Source organism: Marmota monax, unplaced genomic scaffold (assembly GCF_021218885.2).
Source record: "Marmota monax isolate L192 unplaced genomic scaffold, Marmota_monax_Labrador192_F-V1.1 WCK01_AAM20220418_F8-fsc00070, whole genome shotgun sequence".
In the NCBI taxonomy this organism is placed as follows: Eukaryota; Metazoa; Chordata; class Mammalia; order Rodentia; family Sciuridae; genus Marmota; species Marmota monax.
Window position 1 is genome coordinate 3,150,280 of NW_026692116.1, and position 19,063 is coordinate 3,169,342.

At 33.5% G+C, this 19,063-nt stretch overlaps 1 protein-coding gene across 5 annotated transcripts in view; it reads right to left on the reverse strand.

The window, feature by feature from the left end:
* Positions 1-19,063, reverse strand: part of Evi5 (ecotropic viral integration site 5) — a 210,014-nt gene that overhangs the window by 23,446 nt on the left and 167,505 nt on the right. For all 5 annotated transcript variants that reach the window (XM_058585230.1, XM_058585233.1, XM_058585236.1 and 2 more), the window contains one exon: positions 14,074-14,169. In XM_058585230.1, coding sequence (XP_058441213.1) covers positions 14,074-14,169 — 96 coding nt within the window. The remainder of the gene's footprint in view (positions 1-14,073; positions 14,170-19,063) is intronic.

Consider the following 19,063-nt stretch of genomic DNA (forward strand, 5'->3'; position numbering starts at 1 on the left):
CTATAGAAGATATAAATGGCCAGCAGACATATGAAAAGATACTCAACATCATTAGTCATTAGAGGAATGCATATTAACACCACAATGAGATGTTCCTTCAAACTTACTAGGATACTACCATCAAAAGATAAACAACAAAGTTAGTAAGGATGTGGAGAAATCAGAAGCCTCATATCCAGCTGAAGGAACATAATATGATACAATGGCTTTGGAAAACCATATGGTAGTTCCTCAAATGCTTCAAAGAAGAGTTATCATATGACCCAACAATTCTACTATTAAGAATATACTCAGATAAATGAAAGCACGTTCATATAGTAGTCTTTACACGAATGCTTACAGTAGCATTGTTTATGATAGCCCAAAAGTGGGATAATGAAAGGTTTAACAGCTAGTGAATGGATGAAATGTGACATATTCGTAATTTGGAATATTATTAAGGGAACAAAAAATAACAAAGTACAGACACATGTTACCATACGGATAAACCTTGAAAATCTTATGCTAAGTAGATGAATCCAGTCACAGAAGACCACAAATTGTGATTCCCTTCATACTGGATTTCCAGGGCAGAAAAATAAGTAGAGACAGTGAACAGATTAATGATTGCCTAAGACGTAGGAGGCTTGGAGACCATGGGCAGTGACTGTTAAGGATTTCTTTTTTTTTTTTTTTTTTAATTTTTTATTGTGGCTTGTTCAAAACATTACAAATTTCTTGACATATCATATTCCATTTTGAACTGATAAAAAATGTTTTAGAACTGATTGTGATACTGACTGCATAAGTCTGTTCATATACTAAAAACCACTCAAATGTAAACTTTAAATGGGTGAATTCTACCAAATGTGACTCTCTCAGTAAAACAGTTATTTATAAAATTAGACAGCCATTTTGTATGTATGTCTCCAATGGAGATGTGGCCAGTTTAAAAATAACTAATTTGCTATTCAGAAAATGCAGAAATAATTTTTAAGTGATAAAAAATATTCACTAACAATGTAAATCTTCTACATCATTTTTTCTCTTCAACATAAAAGAAATTGTGACTACCTCCTATAGTGTAATTTTAAAAAATATTTATTTTTAAAATAAATATTTGACATAATATTTATTGTTGTAGTTGGACACAACACCTTTATTTTATTTGTTTGTTTTTATGTGGTGCTGAGGATCGAACCTAGGGCCTTGCATGTGCTAGGCGAGCACTCTACTGCTGAGCCACAACCCCAGCCCCTATAGTGTAATTTTAAATAGGCAGAAAAACGTTTGCAATAAAAGTTTAATATTTTATATACTGTTAATAACAAAAAATACAATATTCAAAATATGATTTTTGCTTATGAAAGTACAAAATAATAAATAGCTAATTTAAAAGATTAAACTTTTCAAATAACAATGCCATATTGGTATGTACGTAGTAAGTCTTGTCAAGTACATTATGGCTGCTAATCACTGTGTACATGTATACAACTGGTATGCAAAGCATTTTGTGGTAATGTTAAATTTTGTTTATACTAATTATTTATTCCTTTCTAAAAAAATTGAATACTTTAAAGTACTAAATAAAAGCAGATAAATTAATTTGTAGTAGTCATTTTCCCAGAAACTTTAACTCCTGATAGAAAGTAATTTTAAAAGCATATTATACACATATATTATCACACACCCACACTATTTTGTCATTGAACACAAAATAAGCTTTCAGAGGAGGTTTTAGTATCCCTTTCTTCCTTATCCTGAGGTGCTTACAGGCTGCTCAGTTAAGATTGGGCACTTGCAAACCACATGACCTCATGAATGCTATCTTATCATATCACAGGTTCCTTAGACTGACCACAACAACTTAAATCAGACAGGCAGAAAGCAGCACAAAGTCTTTGACACATACTATTGCTATGACATTTTCAGCTATCCAACTTGTGGGAAGAGAAAATCTGATTATCTCATGTCCAACTGCAATTTTGAGATATAGTTCATGAAAAGCACATGATTTGCTACACTAAAGATTTCAACCAGAGTTTAAAACTTTTAGTTTCTGTAAATCTGAACTACTTATTACTTTTTAAAAATCAATTCTCTTTTAACTGACACTGAGCAAATTAGCGAAGCTCATTTTCAAATGTTCCAAGTTTAAAAAACTGTCAATATTATGCCATTGTTTCTTTCAAAAACTAGCATTTAAAAATTGAATTATTTGATCTAAAGGAAGATGGAAGAAATATAAAAAGTGAATACTCAAGTCTTGAAACCTGAGTACCTGAATAAGATCACGAGATTCTAAAACTGTAGCTCATTTTAGCATCCCCTATCAAGTTGAATGCAATCTTAAGCACAGCTTGTTAGTGTCATTCTAAATGTTGACAAATAAGCCCAGCAAAGTGGTACACACTTTTACCCCAGCTACTCAGAAGGCTGAGATGGGAGAACTGCAATTTCAAGAGCAAGACCCTGCCTGGAGACAAAAAAAATAAAGAAAAGGGCTGAGGATATAGCTTAGGTAGAACACATGATGTGCAAGAACCAGTATGTATGTGATTTTATGTATATCTCAGCTTTAGATATTGCTGTAGTTCAGATCTTAAGTTTCCTCCACAGATCCATGAACTAAATAGGGAGGTGGTAGAAACTTTTAAGAGATGGGGCCTAGTAGATGGTCTAGATGGGAGTTCTTTAGATCATTGGGAGTTTCCTGGAAAGGGACTATGGGACCCAGACACCTCCCCACTCATTTGTTTTCGAGCCATGAGGTAAGCAGTTTGTTCCACAACATGTTCCCACCATGATATGCTGCCTTGGCACAGGCCCAAAAGCAAGAGGGCCATTCAATCAAGGACAGAAACCTCCAGAATTGTTAGCCCTCCAAAACCTTTCTTATGTTTACTATCTCAGACATTTTGTTATAGTTTTAGAAAGTTAATACAAGTAGTGCATTCCAGACATAAAAAACTGTAAATAGGGGCTGAGGCTATAGCTCAGTGGTAAAGTGCTTGCCTTGCATATGTGAGGTACTGGGTTCCTCAGCACCACATAAAAATAAATAAAGATACTGTGTGTTCATCTACAACTGAATAAATATCTTTTAAAAATTGTAAATAGTACAACAGTTAAAAATGCATTTTAAAAATATAAATGGAAATTTTAAGGTCTATAAAGACTACTGAATATTTAATTGAAGGGTCTTAAAGTAATTTAAAGAGTACAAATAGAATCTTTCATTATCTACATTGCACTTTGGGGGCACCAAAAAGAACTACTTATCTGCCCTCAGGCTTGTGTGAACTCCTGCATGATTCTTTATATTGTTCTAATTAAAGAAAGGACAAATTTAATAATTATGGGAATAATTTCTTTTTATTAAGAAGTGGCCATTCGGGGCTGGGGTTGTGGCTCAGCAGTAGAGAGCTTGCCTAGCAGGTGCAAGGCCCTGGGTTCAATCCTCAGCACCACATAAAAATAAATAAATAAAATAAAGGTATTGTGTCCAACTACAACTAAAAAATAAATATTAAAAAAAAGAAGTGGCTATTCTAGGAAAACTGACACTTTCTATTGCAAAAACATATGTGAATGTCTAAGCCTGTGTTGACATTTTTGTTAAACATTAAAATTTTTAAAATTAAAACTTCAACCATCAGTAGTCATCAGTACAAATAAAAACCACTATTTTCAAAATTTTTTTTCTGCCTCTGAATTACACTGCTGCAGTCAATGCAGTTTGTGGGTAAGAATGTTAATTCTATTCTTGGGATCACTCTGTAATCTAAACATCATACCTGGAGTTTTGCAATATACAAAGAAAATGAAGACTGATAGAAACAGGCAATATAGAGTAGGCATACAGTTAAAGAAGTAAAAATAAATAGATAGCACTATTCAGTATAAAATAAAGAAAAAATAAGCTATCATTGACTACAGAATCATATGATCATGTTCTTTTCTATTTTTAATATTTTAGTTTTAATTCCTAGATGAAGATTAGTGTTTACTGAGTCTTTTAAAAATATTAAAAAAAATCTTTTCAAGTTCCAACGATTTTATTAATTACTTTTAAATTGACAAATACAAGGGTAAAGGGTACACTGTCTTTTTTTTTGTGGGGGCGGCAGGTTACCGGGGATTGAACTCAGGGGCACTTGACCACTGAGCCACATCCCCAGTCCTATTTTGTATTTTATTTAGAAATAGGGTCTCACTGAGTTGCTTAGGGCCTTCTTTTGCTGAGGCTAGCTTTGAACTTGGGATCTTCTTGCCTCAGCCTCTCAAGCTGCTGGGATTACAGGCATGCCTCACCACGCCCACCTGTACATGTCTTTTGATTATCTTAAAGTCCCTTATTTCAAAATACCATTTTAATAATATTAATATAAATATTATAAAAACTATATTATGAGTATTTATGACATTAAAAGTACTTTTTGTAGATATTTAATTAAACCTATAGATTAGGTGTAATCAAATGGAGTTACCAGAATTTTAAAAACTTGAGTGTTTATGTAAACATTCTCTGAGACAAATTTCAGTTAAGGCTTTGTTTGGATTTTCTTTATTTACTCAAGTTCCTAATTACCTACTTAGCTGGCAGAAATAATCAAACAAGATTCCTGAGAGATATGATGATTAAACTTAAAAAACGGTTTCCTCAACAAAGGAGACAAGGTGGTTGAAGACCTTCTGGGTACTGAAAACCAATGAAATGACCATTCCTATAAAGAAAGTTGTTTTTATCTACCTAGGTTGTATGTTGCTTATAGCATACTATAGTAGTCAATGAGAAATTGGATCATTCCTTCTCTCAAATTCTTACATCAATCAATCTCTGATAAATGGTTTTCAGGTTTCTTATTTAGAAAACAAAAATTCAGCCTATACAAAAAGGACTTTCTGGGGTCTGGGCTTGTGGTTCAGTGGTAGAGCACCTGACTAGCACATGTGAGGCACTGGGTTTGATCCTCAGTACCACATAAAAATAAAATAAAACAAAATAAAGGCATTTGTCCATGTCAACTTAAAAAAATTTTTTTTTAAAAAAGGACTTTCTGTTCTAGATGTTGATGATATCATCTGATTCTGGAGAGATATCTGTGAATCTAGGACCCTGCCCTGCATCTAGAAGCTCCCTGTTCCTGCTGCTGGAAGGAGTAGGGATGGTCTCCATGCCATCTTGCAGGTAGATAAGCAGCAGAGCCATCCACCTTAACCACCAGATGGCATGTATCCTCCCTCTGTGAGTCTGTACTAGTTGTTGACATCTCCTGTGTACTCAATGGTTCCTTTAAGCACAAGGAGGAGGAGCAAGTCAAACCCTTTCAGGATTCCACTGGCTTCCAGGCCATCCTGAAATGTCACCCAGATGTCTGGTTGATACATCTGGAAAGGTCCAAGATGCTCTCCTTTTTCTTCTTTTTGTCTGCCATCTTGCTATGACCCAAAGCCAGAAATAAAGTTTATTCTTCAGAGGATCAGGGACATTTAAAATCTAATTACAATAACTGCAGAAATGCTTTCTTCTTTATTTAAAAAAAATATTTATTTTTAGTTGTAGTTGGACACAATACCTTTATTTCACTTATTTATGTGGTGCTGAGGATCAAATCCAGGGTCTCGCATGTACGAGGCAAGCACTCTACCAATGAGCCACAACCCCAGCCCCAGAAATGGTTTCTTCTTAAAAAAGTTTCCTCCTGTGATTCCTTTACCTCCACTTTCTTTGGTTTTCCTCCAACCTCAATGATAATTTTGGTCTCCTTTTCTTGTTCTCGTTAGGTTAGGAGTGCCTCAGAACTTGGTCCTGGAACCCCTTTATAAAAATGCCTTTCCCACTCCAAAGACGATGACAACAACGATGACTACTACATCTTTTGAGATAACCGCTAAAGTTGTTTAATCTTAATTAGTAATCTTAATTTTTTAAAAAAGAATAACCAGCATATCAACAGTATAAGGAAGCATGTACATTGCAGTGACATTATAAATTCACATAATTTTTTTGGAAAGCCATATCCACAGCCTGATATTTTCATTTAAATGTTTCAGAGAATCTCAACCTTAACATAAGCAAAACAGAACTCATCTAACTTTTCTAACATCATTCAAAATGACACTAACCCCCTACACCTACTAGAAGAAAAGATAGGCCCAACTCTCCACCAAGTCAGCTTAGGAACCAACTTCCTCAGTAAGACTCCTAAAGTACAAGAAGTAAAATCAAGAATCAGTAAATGGGATGTTACTAAAAAGCTTCTTAACAGCCAAGGAAACAATCAAGAATATGAAGAGAGAGTCTACAGAATGGGAGAAAAGCTTTACCATTTGCTCAGACAGAGCATTAGTTTCCTAGAAATATGAAGAACTCAAAAAGCTTAACACCAAAAACCAAATAACTCAATCAATAAACGGTCAAAGGAACTGAACAGACACTTCACAGAAGAAGAAATATGGTCAGTCAACAAATATGAGAAAACATTCAGTATCTATAGCAATTAGAGCAATGCAAATTAAAACTACACTGAGATTCCATTTTACCCAGTCAGAATGATAATTATCAAGAATACAAGTAACAATAAATGTTGACAAGGATGTCAGCATAAGGTTCACTTATATATTGCTGGTGGGACTGCAAATTGGTGCAACCAATCTGGAAACCAGTAGGGGGATTCCTTAGAAAACCTGGAATGGAACCACCATTTGACCTAGCTATCCCACTCCTCAGTCTATACCCAAAGGACTTAACATCAGCATACTACAGGGACACAGCCACATCAATGTTTACAGCAGCTCAATCCATAACAGCTAAGCTGTGGAACCACCCAGGTACCTTACAACAGACAAATGGATTAAAAATGTGGTTAAAAAGAATGAAATTATGGCCTTTGTGGGTAAATGAATGGAACTAGAAAATGTCATGCTAAGTGAAATAAGCCAGTCCCCCCAAACCAAAGGCTGAATGTTCTCTCTGATATGTGGATGCTAACCCACAACAAGGGAGGGTAGGGAGGGGAAGATGAGACGTTTACTGGATTAGATAAAGGGGAATGAAGGGAAGGAAGTGATGGGAATAGGAAAGACAGTAGAATGAATCGAACATAACTTTCCTGTCCTTGTATACGAATATACAATCAGTTTAACTCCACATTGTGTACAACAAAAGAATGGGATCCTAATTAGAATAAGTTATATTCCATGTATGTACAATATGTCTAAATACATTCTACCATCATGTATATAGAAAAAAGAACAAATAGAGCTGGGGTTGTAGTTCAGTGGTAGATCACTTGCCTAGCTTGTATGAGGCACTGGGTTTGATTCTCAGCACCGCATATAAATAAATTTTAAAAAGGTTCATTGACCAAAAAAGAAAAAGAAAAAAAAGGCACCAAACAACCATTCACTTATGTGTTCAAGTCAAAATATCTGAAGTCATGAAGTCATCAATTGCTTTCTCTTATGAAGGAAACATACTTTTACTACATGAACATTCTAATATTTCCACTTCTCCAGTCTTTCTAAGCCACCTTCGCTATTACCTGGACTAATGTAATGATTCTTAGTGAATTTCCCTGTTTCAATTATTTCTTTTTTACAATCAGTTCACCATAAAGCAGGCAAAGTAAATGAGATCACTTCCTTCTTAAAACCATCTGAAGGCTAGCCATTATACTAGGAATAAAACAAATACATATACTGACTTACAAAGCATTTTATGTGATCTGATCCCACCAAACTCTCTTATTTTATACCGCTTTTTTACCCTCCACTATACTCTTGTCACACTAGTGTGTTTTTTCAGAAAGCCCATTTCATTTTTTTCTAGGGTCTTCATGCTAGTTGCTTCTTCTGTCTGAAATATTCTTCCCACTGATTTTTGTACATCAGAAGTTTCTTAACATTCCTATTTTATGTCACCTTATCTGCAAAGGATTTCACAAACATCATTTATTCATTAAAAACTTTTTCATGAAGTTCCTATTACATGTCAAACTTGTTCTGGATGCTGGGGGTGGGGAGGTATCCAGTCATAGTAATCAGGGAAATGGAAGTTAAAAGTATAATGAAAAACCTTTTCACAGTCACTGGGAATGGCTAAAATTAAAAAGAGTGACAATTTCATATGCAGATCAGGATGTAGAACAGGAAGAATTTTCTTTACTGCTCATGAGATGTAAATGTGCATAACTATTTGCAGCAAAGTTCTTAATAGACCTAACTGGAAATAATCCAAATATTCATCAGTAGAATAAACTACTTATATAAAGGAAAATTATACAGCAATGAAAAGGAATAATCTACAGCTACATAAAATAATGTAGTAAAAATCTCACAATGTTGAGCAAAAGAATACATAACCCAAGAAGCCATTTATATAAAGTTCAAAAACAAATTATTATATTAGAAGTTCTAGATCATATTTATCTTTGAGGAGGGAGAGTGAGAAGTGCTTGGAAGAAAGTATTAATGGGATTCTGGGGTCTATTTCTCAGGAATGGTATAATTACTTTGTGATAATTTATTGAGCTATAAACTTGGGACTTGGGCACTTTTCTATATTATTTCTCTATCTGGAAGTTTTTAAATAAAATTTATGTTATTTAAATACCTCAGTTTTTATAATTTTAAATCAATTATGTTAAACAATATTAAAGATAATAACCAGAAAGCTCAAACTCAAGTCTCCTTTATGAAGAAACAATATATAAAAAAGCATTTAATATTAGTATCAGAAAGAGTTTGGCTCTTTTAGTAGGTCTGTTTTTATCATATAGATACTCTGAAATGTTTATGTGACGAGAATTTCCCTTTTGTGTTGACTACTAAAAATCTTAAAGCCAAGTTTGAGGCCCATTTACAGGAAATACACAGATATGCATTTTTACATTAGTCTTATTCATGCTTCCATATTTTATATATACAGTAGTTTTCTTTCTTTTTTCTCAAATTGTGGTTTGCTATTGTATAATATTTGTAAATTTTCTTAATCCCATCTGGAACAAGGAAGGGTACTAATGAATAAAAATAATTTAAAGTGATTTTTCTTTCTTTTAAAAAATGTATATAGGTTGTTTGGTTTTACTTTATTCTAGTTGAATATGTTTGTGATCTAACTGAATGTCCTGGTCCTGAATTCTAGCTTTGGCAACTTACTACTAAGTTATGTGACCCTGGACAAGTTATTTAATCTCTCTGAGCCTATCAAATGGGATTAATATTAATTTTACAGAATATTTACAAAGATTAAAATAATTATCCAAAGGTTCTGCACTATCTCTTTTAGAAGCTACAACACAGAAAGCTTAATAAAAATACAGAAAATTTGCTCTACACAGAAAATATACTAATCAAACGGAACTAGAACTGCTTTTGTAAAATGGTAAGAACATAAAGTACATTAAGATTATTTTATTTAGATATCATTATGTTCAACAAACCTGAAGAATAGTCTACTTTTTGTATAAGTGAACGATCCTTAGTCTGTAATTCCTAGAACATCCACCAGAACTACAACCATCACACTACTATTAAGACAAAGTAAAAATATATCTGTATTCCAAAAACATTTTTGAATCAGTTGGCTAATATGCATTTTCCCATAAAACAATACTGTAAATGATAGCAAGGCTCAAAAAGACCCAGGGAAGTCTAGTTAGCTGACAATTTGATTGAATCATAAGATTGATTTCCCAGATGTCTGTATCTAAATGAGTCCTGAGTACATTTCCTCTGTCTTCTAAACCAGAATATTTTCAACCTTCTTCTATCTCCTTTTCCTGGCATTTACAAAATATATCATTTGTTTTTGGTGGTCAGCAGCTGTTAAGAAGATACTCCTGTGTTGCAAAAGGAGGTGGTTATTAATTCCCAGAACTTGCAATTTTGTTTCACGTTTCTGATTTAAACCTTCAAGATGATCAATTTGCCTGACAAATTTCATTTTTCAAAACTGTCCCAGTTGTTGTTACCATCTTATCCCGTTATATTTCTAAGGAGGCTACATAGCATATGGTGGTTGGGCTTGGAGTGTGTGGACTTAAGTGTAAGTATAAGTTATACGTAACCTGACCTAAAAAAAATCCCACCTCTTTACTGACTAGTGCATGACTGTGGGGAGTTACTTTATTCCCCAGACCTATGTTTTATCGCATGTAAAACATGAATGACAATGATGTTACCTTCTTCATAGGACTACTATGAGGACTTAAATAAACAATAGCAAGTATAACAGTACAAAATCTGGCACAGAACAATAAATGATAGTCACTACACTGCAATTCTTCTCATAACGAGTGGCAATTTATTTGTATGCCTATTTCCACTGCAGACTATGAGACCTTTAAGAGTGTAAACTGTATTTCAATCTTTATTTTCAGTTATAAACTCAATGTCTAGTGCATAGCAGGTACTCTGATGATAGGTAGGAGAATGGGATAGGAAAAAGTACTTCGATAGCCAGGTTCTTGTCTATGAGGACAAGGGGTAAGAAGTTCAGTAAGATTTAACCCCAGCTCTTGTTAGGTCTATGTAAACAAGGGTTTCCACATAATGGCTTCTCTGAAGGCAATGGCAATGTGTAAAAGGCTCTAACTTTAAAAATTCCTATGGAAAATAAGTAAAAAAATAAGAAGCAAAACTAATCAGGTAATAAGGGATTACAACGGGTTGGGAGTGAGAGAAGGCACTAGAATGGATCACAGTAAGTTGCAGCAAGTACAGATAAACCTCCCTCTGCAATGCCAACAGAGAGAGACAGTTAGTTCTTGTGGCTAGGTCAACTGCAGCACTCATTTTGAATATATGAAAAATTCATTTGTAACGGGGGGTGGGGTGAACAACACAGTTAAAATACTGTTAGTAAGTACCTTCTTCAGATTTTAGATACTGATGACAAGTTTTTTAATCTAATGTCTCTGTAAGCAGTATAGAAAAGAACAAGTCAGGACTGGGACTGTGGATCAATGGTAGAGTGCTTGCCTAGCATGGGTGAAGCACTGGATGTGATTCTCATCACCACATACAAATAAATAAATAAACTGAATAAAGGTTCACCAACAACTAATAAAAATATTTTTAAAAAAGAACAAGCCAAATTAAATTAAATCCTGATTCTACCATTTCTTGCTCATATAATGCCTAGCAAGATAATGATTTTGAGTTTCAGTTTCCACACTCATGCAAATGAGGACCACTTTCAGATGGGATTATTAAGAAGGTTAGGAATAATAACTACAAAGTGTCTGACACAATATTATGCTCATAGTGGGTAGTCTATAAATAATAATTATTTTATAGAATAACAATGTATTCAGCTACTCATAAAAATAACCTACTTCATTATTTCATCCAGCTGACTATGCTAAAGGGTCATAGTTGTCTTCAGGAAGATCAAAGTGTAAAGTTTTTCTCAACATTTTCTTCAATTATAGAGAAATTTTAAAAAATCAGTGAACAAAGTGACTATTAACAGTCACATTCTCAAAATACAATTATTGATATTTTGCAGTAAATTTTCATATTGAAAGCCAATGATTAGGGCAAATTCCAATATACAAATGTTAAATTGAAGAAATTAGACTGACTTTGGTTATCTTTTTTTAAACTGTGAAGTGCTCTATCAAACAATGAAAATAGTGGAATAAAAAAGAGGTACTGTATTTAATCACTTTTCTTTTGGGACTAGGGATCAAACCATAATCTTGCAAATGCTAGGCAAGTGCTCTAACACTGAGCTACATCACCAGCCCTGTATTTAACCACTTCAAAAGAGCTGATCCAACAATAAAATAGCAATTACAATAGTAATTTTTGTAGAAAGCCTACACAATCAATACTTGGTTTATATTTTTCACTTGTTGTCATTTATGCTCTTCAGTGATAAAACTTTTAAACAGGTGAAAAATAAAATATGCTCAGGAAATATAATGAAACAGAACTTCCAAGTGAATACCCACAATGGTTTCATATTACCTTTTCTAGCTTTAAAGAATCACCATAATCTGGTTCTGCTTAGTTTACTCTTCCTTCCTATGCCTTAGTCCAACTTAGTCAATTTATCCTTTAGTTGAATCTCACCCACTCTAAACTCCCAACTTTGTTCTCATGCTTACCTCTGAACTCTTACATGTGTGGTCCCTAGCGGTACTGTACTATTCCCATCTCTCTCCCATGACTTCTGACTAGGGCCTGCTTAAGCCCAGGACTTTGGCTATTCTGAACCATAAAGTTATTAGCATCTTATCACAAATTGTTCTCTTTAATTTGCACGATTTAGTTCTCCTCCTCCTCCTCTTTTTTTTTTTTTTTTTTTGGTATTGGGGCTTGAACCCAGAAGTGCTTTACCACTGAGCTATATCCCCAGTTCCTTTTTCTTTTCTTTCTTTCTTTTTTTTTTTTTTTAATTTTGAGACAGTATCTTGCTAACCTGCCAAGAGTCTTATTTAGTTACCAAGGCTGGTCTCAAATTTGCAATCCTTTTTCCTCAGCCTCTGCAGTTGCTGGAATTACAGGTGTGCACCACTGGAGCCCAGCACCATCTGGCTCTTTAACAGAAGAAAATTCTATCGTGTTTAGTTTTCATGTTTGTATAAGAAAAGAAACTGCTTTCACAAGTGCCACATTAAAAAAAATACCATTATTTTTAGTCAGGTCATATGATAAGCAAAATTAAAGTTTGTCGACTGATTTTTTTTTAGCCTAGTTTTAGAATAAAACTAATCTTGATGTAATTTTTAATTACATCAATCAGCCAATCTTGATGTAATTTTTTCTAAAAGTTCAGCAACATTAATGATTCCTTATCACTAGACCTCAAAAATTTAAATGGGAGATTGTTTATTTTAGTCACAATTTTCTTTGAGAACACCTTTCAAACACAAGGAATAATTTGTAGGGTTTTCAAAAGAATAAGGATTTCTAGAATATGGCTTATTTTTTTTGTAACTGTTTTCTTTCATACATGCTGTAGATAAAAAGATTACAAAAAATGTACACAATAAGGTAAAGATTACATAGAATACTGAATCCTTCAAATGTTATCATGGCTAAAAATTAATATTTACAGGAATGATCCTTAGTATTTCAAGATAAACTGAATTGAACTACATCTAATATTTATCTTTTTGCCTATGGTTTGGTTCTTTTTCACTTGGAATTTACTCTTAGATTGACTACCTCCAGGAGGTATTACCTAAAAACACTCAGACTTCAACTGAAGTGTGTAATATCAGGAAAGGGTAATTTCTAAACTTTTTCCTTTGAGGTTTAAAATCATTTAGCAGCCAAAATGAGTTTCTTTCATCTTCTTTTATTTTCTTAACAAATCAAGTTTATGCTACTCTTTCAAATCTCAACACTGTAACTAAACACTATTTTATAAAAAAAAATCAAAATAAGAAATATACTTTTTTATTTGTGTTGCCAGATATTTGTCATTAGAAAATAATAAAGAATAGGGAAGTCGACTTAAGAGCCACATTCACAGAGTATCTCTCGTGTCAAAATACATTAGTTTGAGTAATATAAACTAGTATAATATCTAGTAAAATTAGGAAAATTTCATGGGTTGGATTTCACAGGTTCTAGGTAGTGCCAGTTTAAAAAGCATTCAAATACTAAGAAATCTGTTAACTGAAGTTAGGCAAGTATCCTTTTTTGCAATCTCAGTAATACCACCATGAGGGAGAAAGGCAGGCAAGAGTAAAAAGACTTCCCTCTACCCACAACAGTTAAGTTCCACGAACCTGTTCTATATCTGTAAGGAAAACTTTCGTTTAACTGAGGCAAATTTGAAACCTAAGAAAACTATCAAAGAATTTCAGACAACAACAACAAAAATATTTTTCATGAAAATATTAATCGATCATTTTAGGTCATAATCAGAGGTTGAAGGAAAACAAATCTACAATATTAGAACAGAAGAATACTTGCAAAAAGATAATCTTCTAAAATATTATTATTAATTATAATCAAAAATTCAGATAGAATTTAACATAAAAGTCTCAGTCTTACAACCAGTAATACAGTGTTGTTACAATACAGAGGAAGGAAGAAAGAAATATGTGAAGATCAAAATTTATCACTTACCTCATGATTCAGCTCTGCTATCTGATCTTTCAGTTCCCTAATATACTGGTTAGAATCAGACTTGTTAAGCTGTCCTTGAAGCTTTCCTTCTTCTTTCTGTTTTGTGATAATACAATAAAGCAAAAACAAAAGACAATTTTCATAGAATGTACTCAAATATTTCAAGATATAGAGCAGCATAAGTATACGTACGTGTGTGTGTGTAATTTTTTTTTTTTTGTTGGGGGGGTGCCAGGGATTGAACCCAGGGGTGTGTACTTAACCACTGAGCCACATCCCCAGCCCTTTTTATTTTTAATTTTGAGAGAGGATCTCACTAAGTTGTGTAGGGCCTTGCTAAGTTGCTGATGTGGGCCTTGATGGCCTCTTTTAGCCTCCCAAGCTGCTGGGATTACGGGTGTGTGCCACCACATGCAGCCTACCTTTTCCCTATACTACCTGAAAACAAATGTGAACTTTTCAGCTAACAGGCTTAAAAGAGTAAAACCACCAGCAATTCAGGGAGGCTGAGGCAGAAAGTTTCCAAGATTGAGGCCAGCCTCAGCAACTTAGCAAGACCCTCTCTTCAAACTAAAAATAAAAAAGACTGGGGATGTAGCTCAGTGGTAAAGTCCCCTGGATTCAAACCCCAGTACTTAAAAAAAATCATAATGGGGTGAAGGTGGGAGTTCATAACCCACTAGAATCAAAGTGTGGAATATGATATGTCAAGAAATTTGTAATGTTTTGAACAACCCACAATAAAAAATTAAAAAAAAAAAAAAAAATATCTTTATCATGATCGTTCTTATGCTAATTTATAAATATCCATCCATAAGATAAAAAAAAAAAAAAATCATAATTTCATAATTATGTTTGGTATCTCCAGATTATTTATAATTAGGAAGCCATGTGTGGATGCTTAGAATGTTCTGAAGCTCTGATCAGAGATATCTGCTAAATATCTAATACCGAAAAAGTATGGGCTTACTTTTAACAGTTACCAACTAATCAGTTTCCTTCCATGGAGATAACCATTGTTATTAGCTTTTTAGTGTAGTCTACCCATGATAGTTTGTACGTATATAATGTATAAGACATATGAACACATACTCAATTATTTTTACCCATACAACAGACATTAAACATGCTGTTCTACACTTTGCTGATCTCTCCCAACAATACAACCTGAAGATCATCAATATTGGTGCACATAAAACAAAAAAGATGTACACTATAATTTTAGACAGCTTTGCAATCTCTATAAAAGTAATCTTAGTACTGAGTATTTACATTTTTTATAAGTAGGTTTCAAATGTGTCTTAGGGCCTGTATGACTGCCTTGAGAACAATGGGTTACAATGGAAGAACATTTTCCAAAGTGGAGATTCCTCTTGCTATTTTTTCAAAAGCACAGTAAGAGGGGACCCTGGAAATCTGGTTTAGACCTCTGCATAAAGCCAAGTCCACATCCACTTTTTTATTTCCCCTAACATCCTTGGAAGAAGAAATAACTGGAACTGCTCCAGCCACAGAATGGATAGCTACCCTGTGAAGTCAAGGCACCACTCCTATAAATGTGCTCTTTTGAATTAACTGTCCTTGACAACTTGATCGTATCCTTAACTACCCTTGGTCTGTACTTCAAAATCCCTTCTTCAAGTTATTTCTGTACACCCCACCTTTTGTTTTATGATTTTGTTCTTTTTGTTTTGGCAGCTTATCTTAAAAACCTTAATAAATTGGGTCAATGTAACTAATATTAGTGTAGATAAAAAAGCATAAATATAGATTTTCCAGGACTTTAATATTTTTCTTATATATTTAAACACATAACTACCAGATACAATTATCTAAGAATGAACTCTTATTTAGAAACTACTATATTTCAAATACGCTAATTTCTTAAATATGTTCTAAAAACATAATTTTTAGCCATAAGTCTATATTTTGAAAATTTAGTTAGAAATTTTAGTTTGACCCAATGGCCAAAACCAACAGAATGGTAGAGATAGTCAGAATTCTAAAAAGCCATCTCTGAAGCCTTCCTTGTTTTTTCACTTAGGAAACAACTAAGTAAACCAGTTTGAATATGGATTTCTGTCATTTGCAACCAAAATAATAATAGTTAAAATATTCTGAGCAACTATGAGGCCTTTTCACTTGAGGTTCCTCAAAGGAATTAAGCCCTGATGCCTACAGCATTATTACAAGTAAATGATTTAATAATTCCTATGCATCTGAACTGGTACTTACTAGGTACTCCTAGTACAAGAACTAATTCAAATCATTTTTCTCTATAGGGCCTAATTCTCTTGTGGAGCTCTGGTGGATAGAGACACTTATGTACCTAGAATTGTTCTATGCCCTTTGGGGATAATGATCATAAGAATTCTGTGTGATAGATACTATTATTATTCCTGCTTCAGAGGTGAGAAAACTTAAATGAAAAAGTGAGCAAATTAGTTGCCTAGGAGTTACACAGACAGTTGATATATTTTTACCTTATAGTATTCCGAATATGAGAATGAAGTAGATGGGAGTACAGAGAGATTTAAGCAACAGTCCAAGCAAATTAGCTTTCTTGGATTTGTTATAGAAGTTTTTGTCATTTATTTTAGCCTCTGCTGATTTAAATGTGAATTATAATCTATAAGGAATTAGGGAAGAAATACAACCATAGGCATTTATGGCCTTAAGTTAATGACCGTAATTATCGATTTATAGCTGTCTAATACCACTTGCATATACTTATGTCTGCATCTTATTTTTAATCATCCCACTTTTTAAATAAAATATTTCAAAGGCCTAGAACAATAACAACCGAACAATAGAAGACTAATAAACAATAAAAATCTGTTTCATAACTGTATCATCCTAAGATTTTTATTGGCATTAGACTTACTCATTCTCAATCCTATATATCCTCAAAGTGGAGGAGAAGGTGCCAAGTGGAGAGGAATAAATGAGTGAAGCAGGAAGGAAGAATTCAGCAAGGAGAAAAAAGTATAAGGGGGGAGAATGCTCAAAACCATTATTCTTATAGAATATATTCTCCAAATCCCACATGTAACAGGAGAAATGGCAGAGCAGGCTATGTAAATGGAACTTATAAAAAGGACTAATGAGGGTTACTTATTTGCATATTGTGTTCAGCTGTCATTTTGGTGTTTCTTGTTGTTGTCATCTAATTTGGCATCATATCATATTCATTCCCTTAAATGATTAAATGAAAGATGAAATCACTAGTAGAAAGATGTAGGATAATATAAAATTATCAGAGCAAATAAAATGATAAAGCCCAAGGTAAGCTGGGCATAGTGGTGCATGCCTATAATCCCAAAGACTCGAAAGGCTGAGGCAGGAGGATCACAAGTTTGAGGTCAGCCTCAGCAATTTAGTGAGATTCTGTATTAAAAAAATAAATAAATAAAAGAACTGGGGATGAAGCTCCATAATATAGTACCCTTGGGTCCAACCCCCCAGTATAAAAAAAAATAAAAAAGTAAAAATAAAACAAAAACCTACAAAGCCCAAGATGAGCTCTAACATTTTAAGGAAGAAGTTGAAGAATGCAGAAAGACTGTAGTAGCTAGTTTGAAAGGCTGTAGATTGACAGTAATAGTAATTCATGGCAAAATTGCAATTGAAAAAAAGTTCTGAAGAAATTTAGGAATCATTTAAATCTGTTTTCTAAAAACAGATCTGTTTCCTTCTAAAGATGATTATTAGTAGGGTTTAGCTACAAGCTTTATTATAATACTTTATTTCTTGGAGAAAAGATAGTATTTAATGAAAAAGAAGACAGCTAAGAAAATTAACAATAAAAAAGATGGAGTGTTTTTTAACTTGAAAAAAAAAATAAAGACACATTGAGGTTGGGGGTGTAGCTCAGTGGAAGAGCACTTTCCTGGCACGTGTGAGGCATTGGGTTTGATTCTTAGCACCACACAAATAAACAAATAAAATAAATGTCCATTAACAATTAAAAAACATTTTTTTAAAAAGACACTGAAAAGATGCTTGTGAAGAAACAAAGAAGCCCTGTTAGATTTTATGACTTAAAAAAAGTTCCTTGAATGTCTTTTTTAAAAATTTCTTTTAGTTGTCAATGGACTTTTCATTTTATTTATTTATGTATGATGCTGAAGATTGAACCCAGGACCTCACACATGCCAGGCAAGCGCTCTACCACTGAGCCACAACTCCAGCCCCAGGTGTCTTTTATTCATTAAGGAAAAAGTCAAAGTTTCAAAAAGAAAACATTTTATTACTTGATTAAGTTCAATTGTATACAGTTGTCCTTTTAGATTGAAGTACAACTTTGTAAAACATAATGCTGGATTTCTGATGCAAAATTTTACATGCAAGAAGCCAGACTATGATTTCCATTAAACTACTGCTTCTGTAAAGATACACACACAAAATGAATAACAATTGAGTGCAAAACTGGTAAACTGAGGAAATAGGAAAGCTGATTAGGCAGTTCCAGGTTCTAGCAGTGACCCTGCAGTAAGAAAAATTCAAAACAGAAGTAAAAAGTGAGAATTATCTTAAATGTTATTTAATAAATTAAAATGTTCAAATTACTATTTATCTAAAAGTCTGTGATTTTTATGTTGTTCTAACAGGCAGTCATTTAAGATGTTACTTCAAAGTCTTTTAGGATACTCTGTAAGTATTCAACTGGAATATATATTTACAATACCAAAAGCATACAAAAAATTACTATATTCTAAGTGGGTATCAATTTTATTTCATTTCTGAAACAGTTAATTATCTTGCTTTTCTTTTTCTTTTTTTTTCTATTTTGGTACCAGAGATTGCACTCAACCACTGAGCCACACCCCCAGCCCTATTTTGTATTTTACTTAGAGAGAGGGTCTCACTGAGTTGCTAAGTGCCTCTGCCACTGCTGAGGCTGGTTTTGAACTTGCAATCCTCCTATCTCAGCTTCCCAAGCTGATTACAGGCGTACCACTGCATGCAGCCCGAGACAGTTAATTATCTA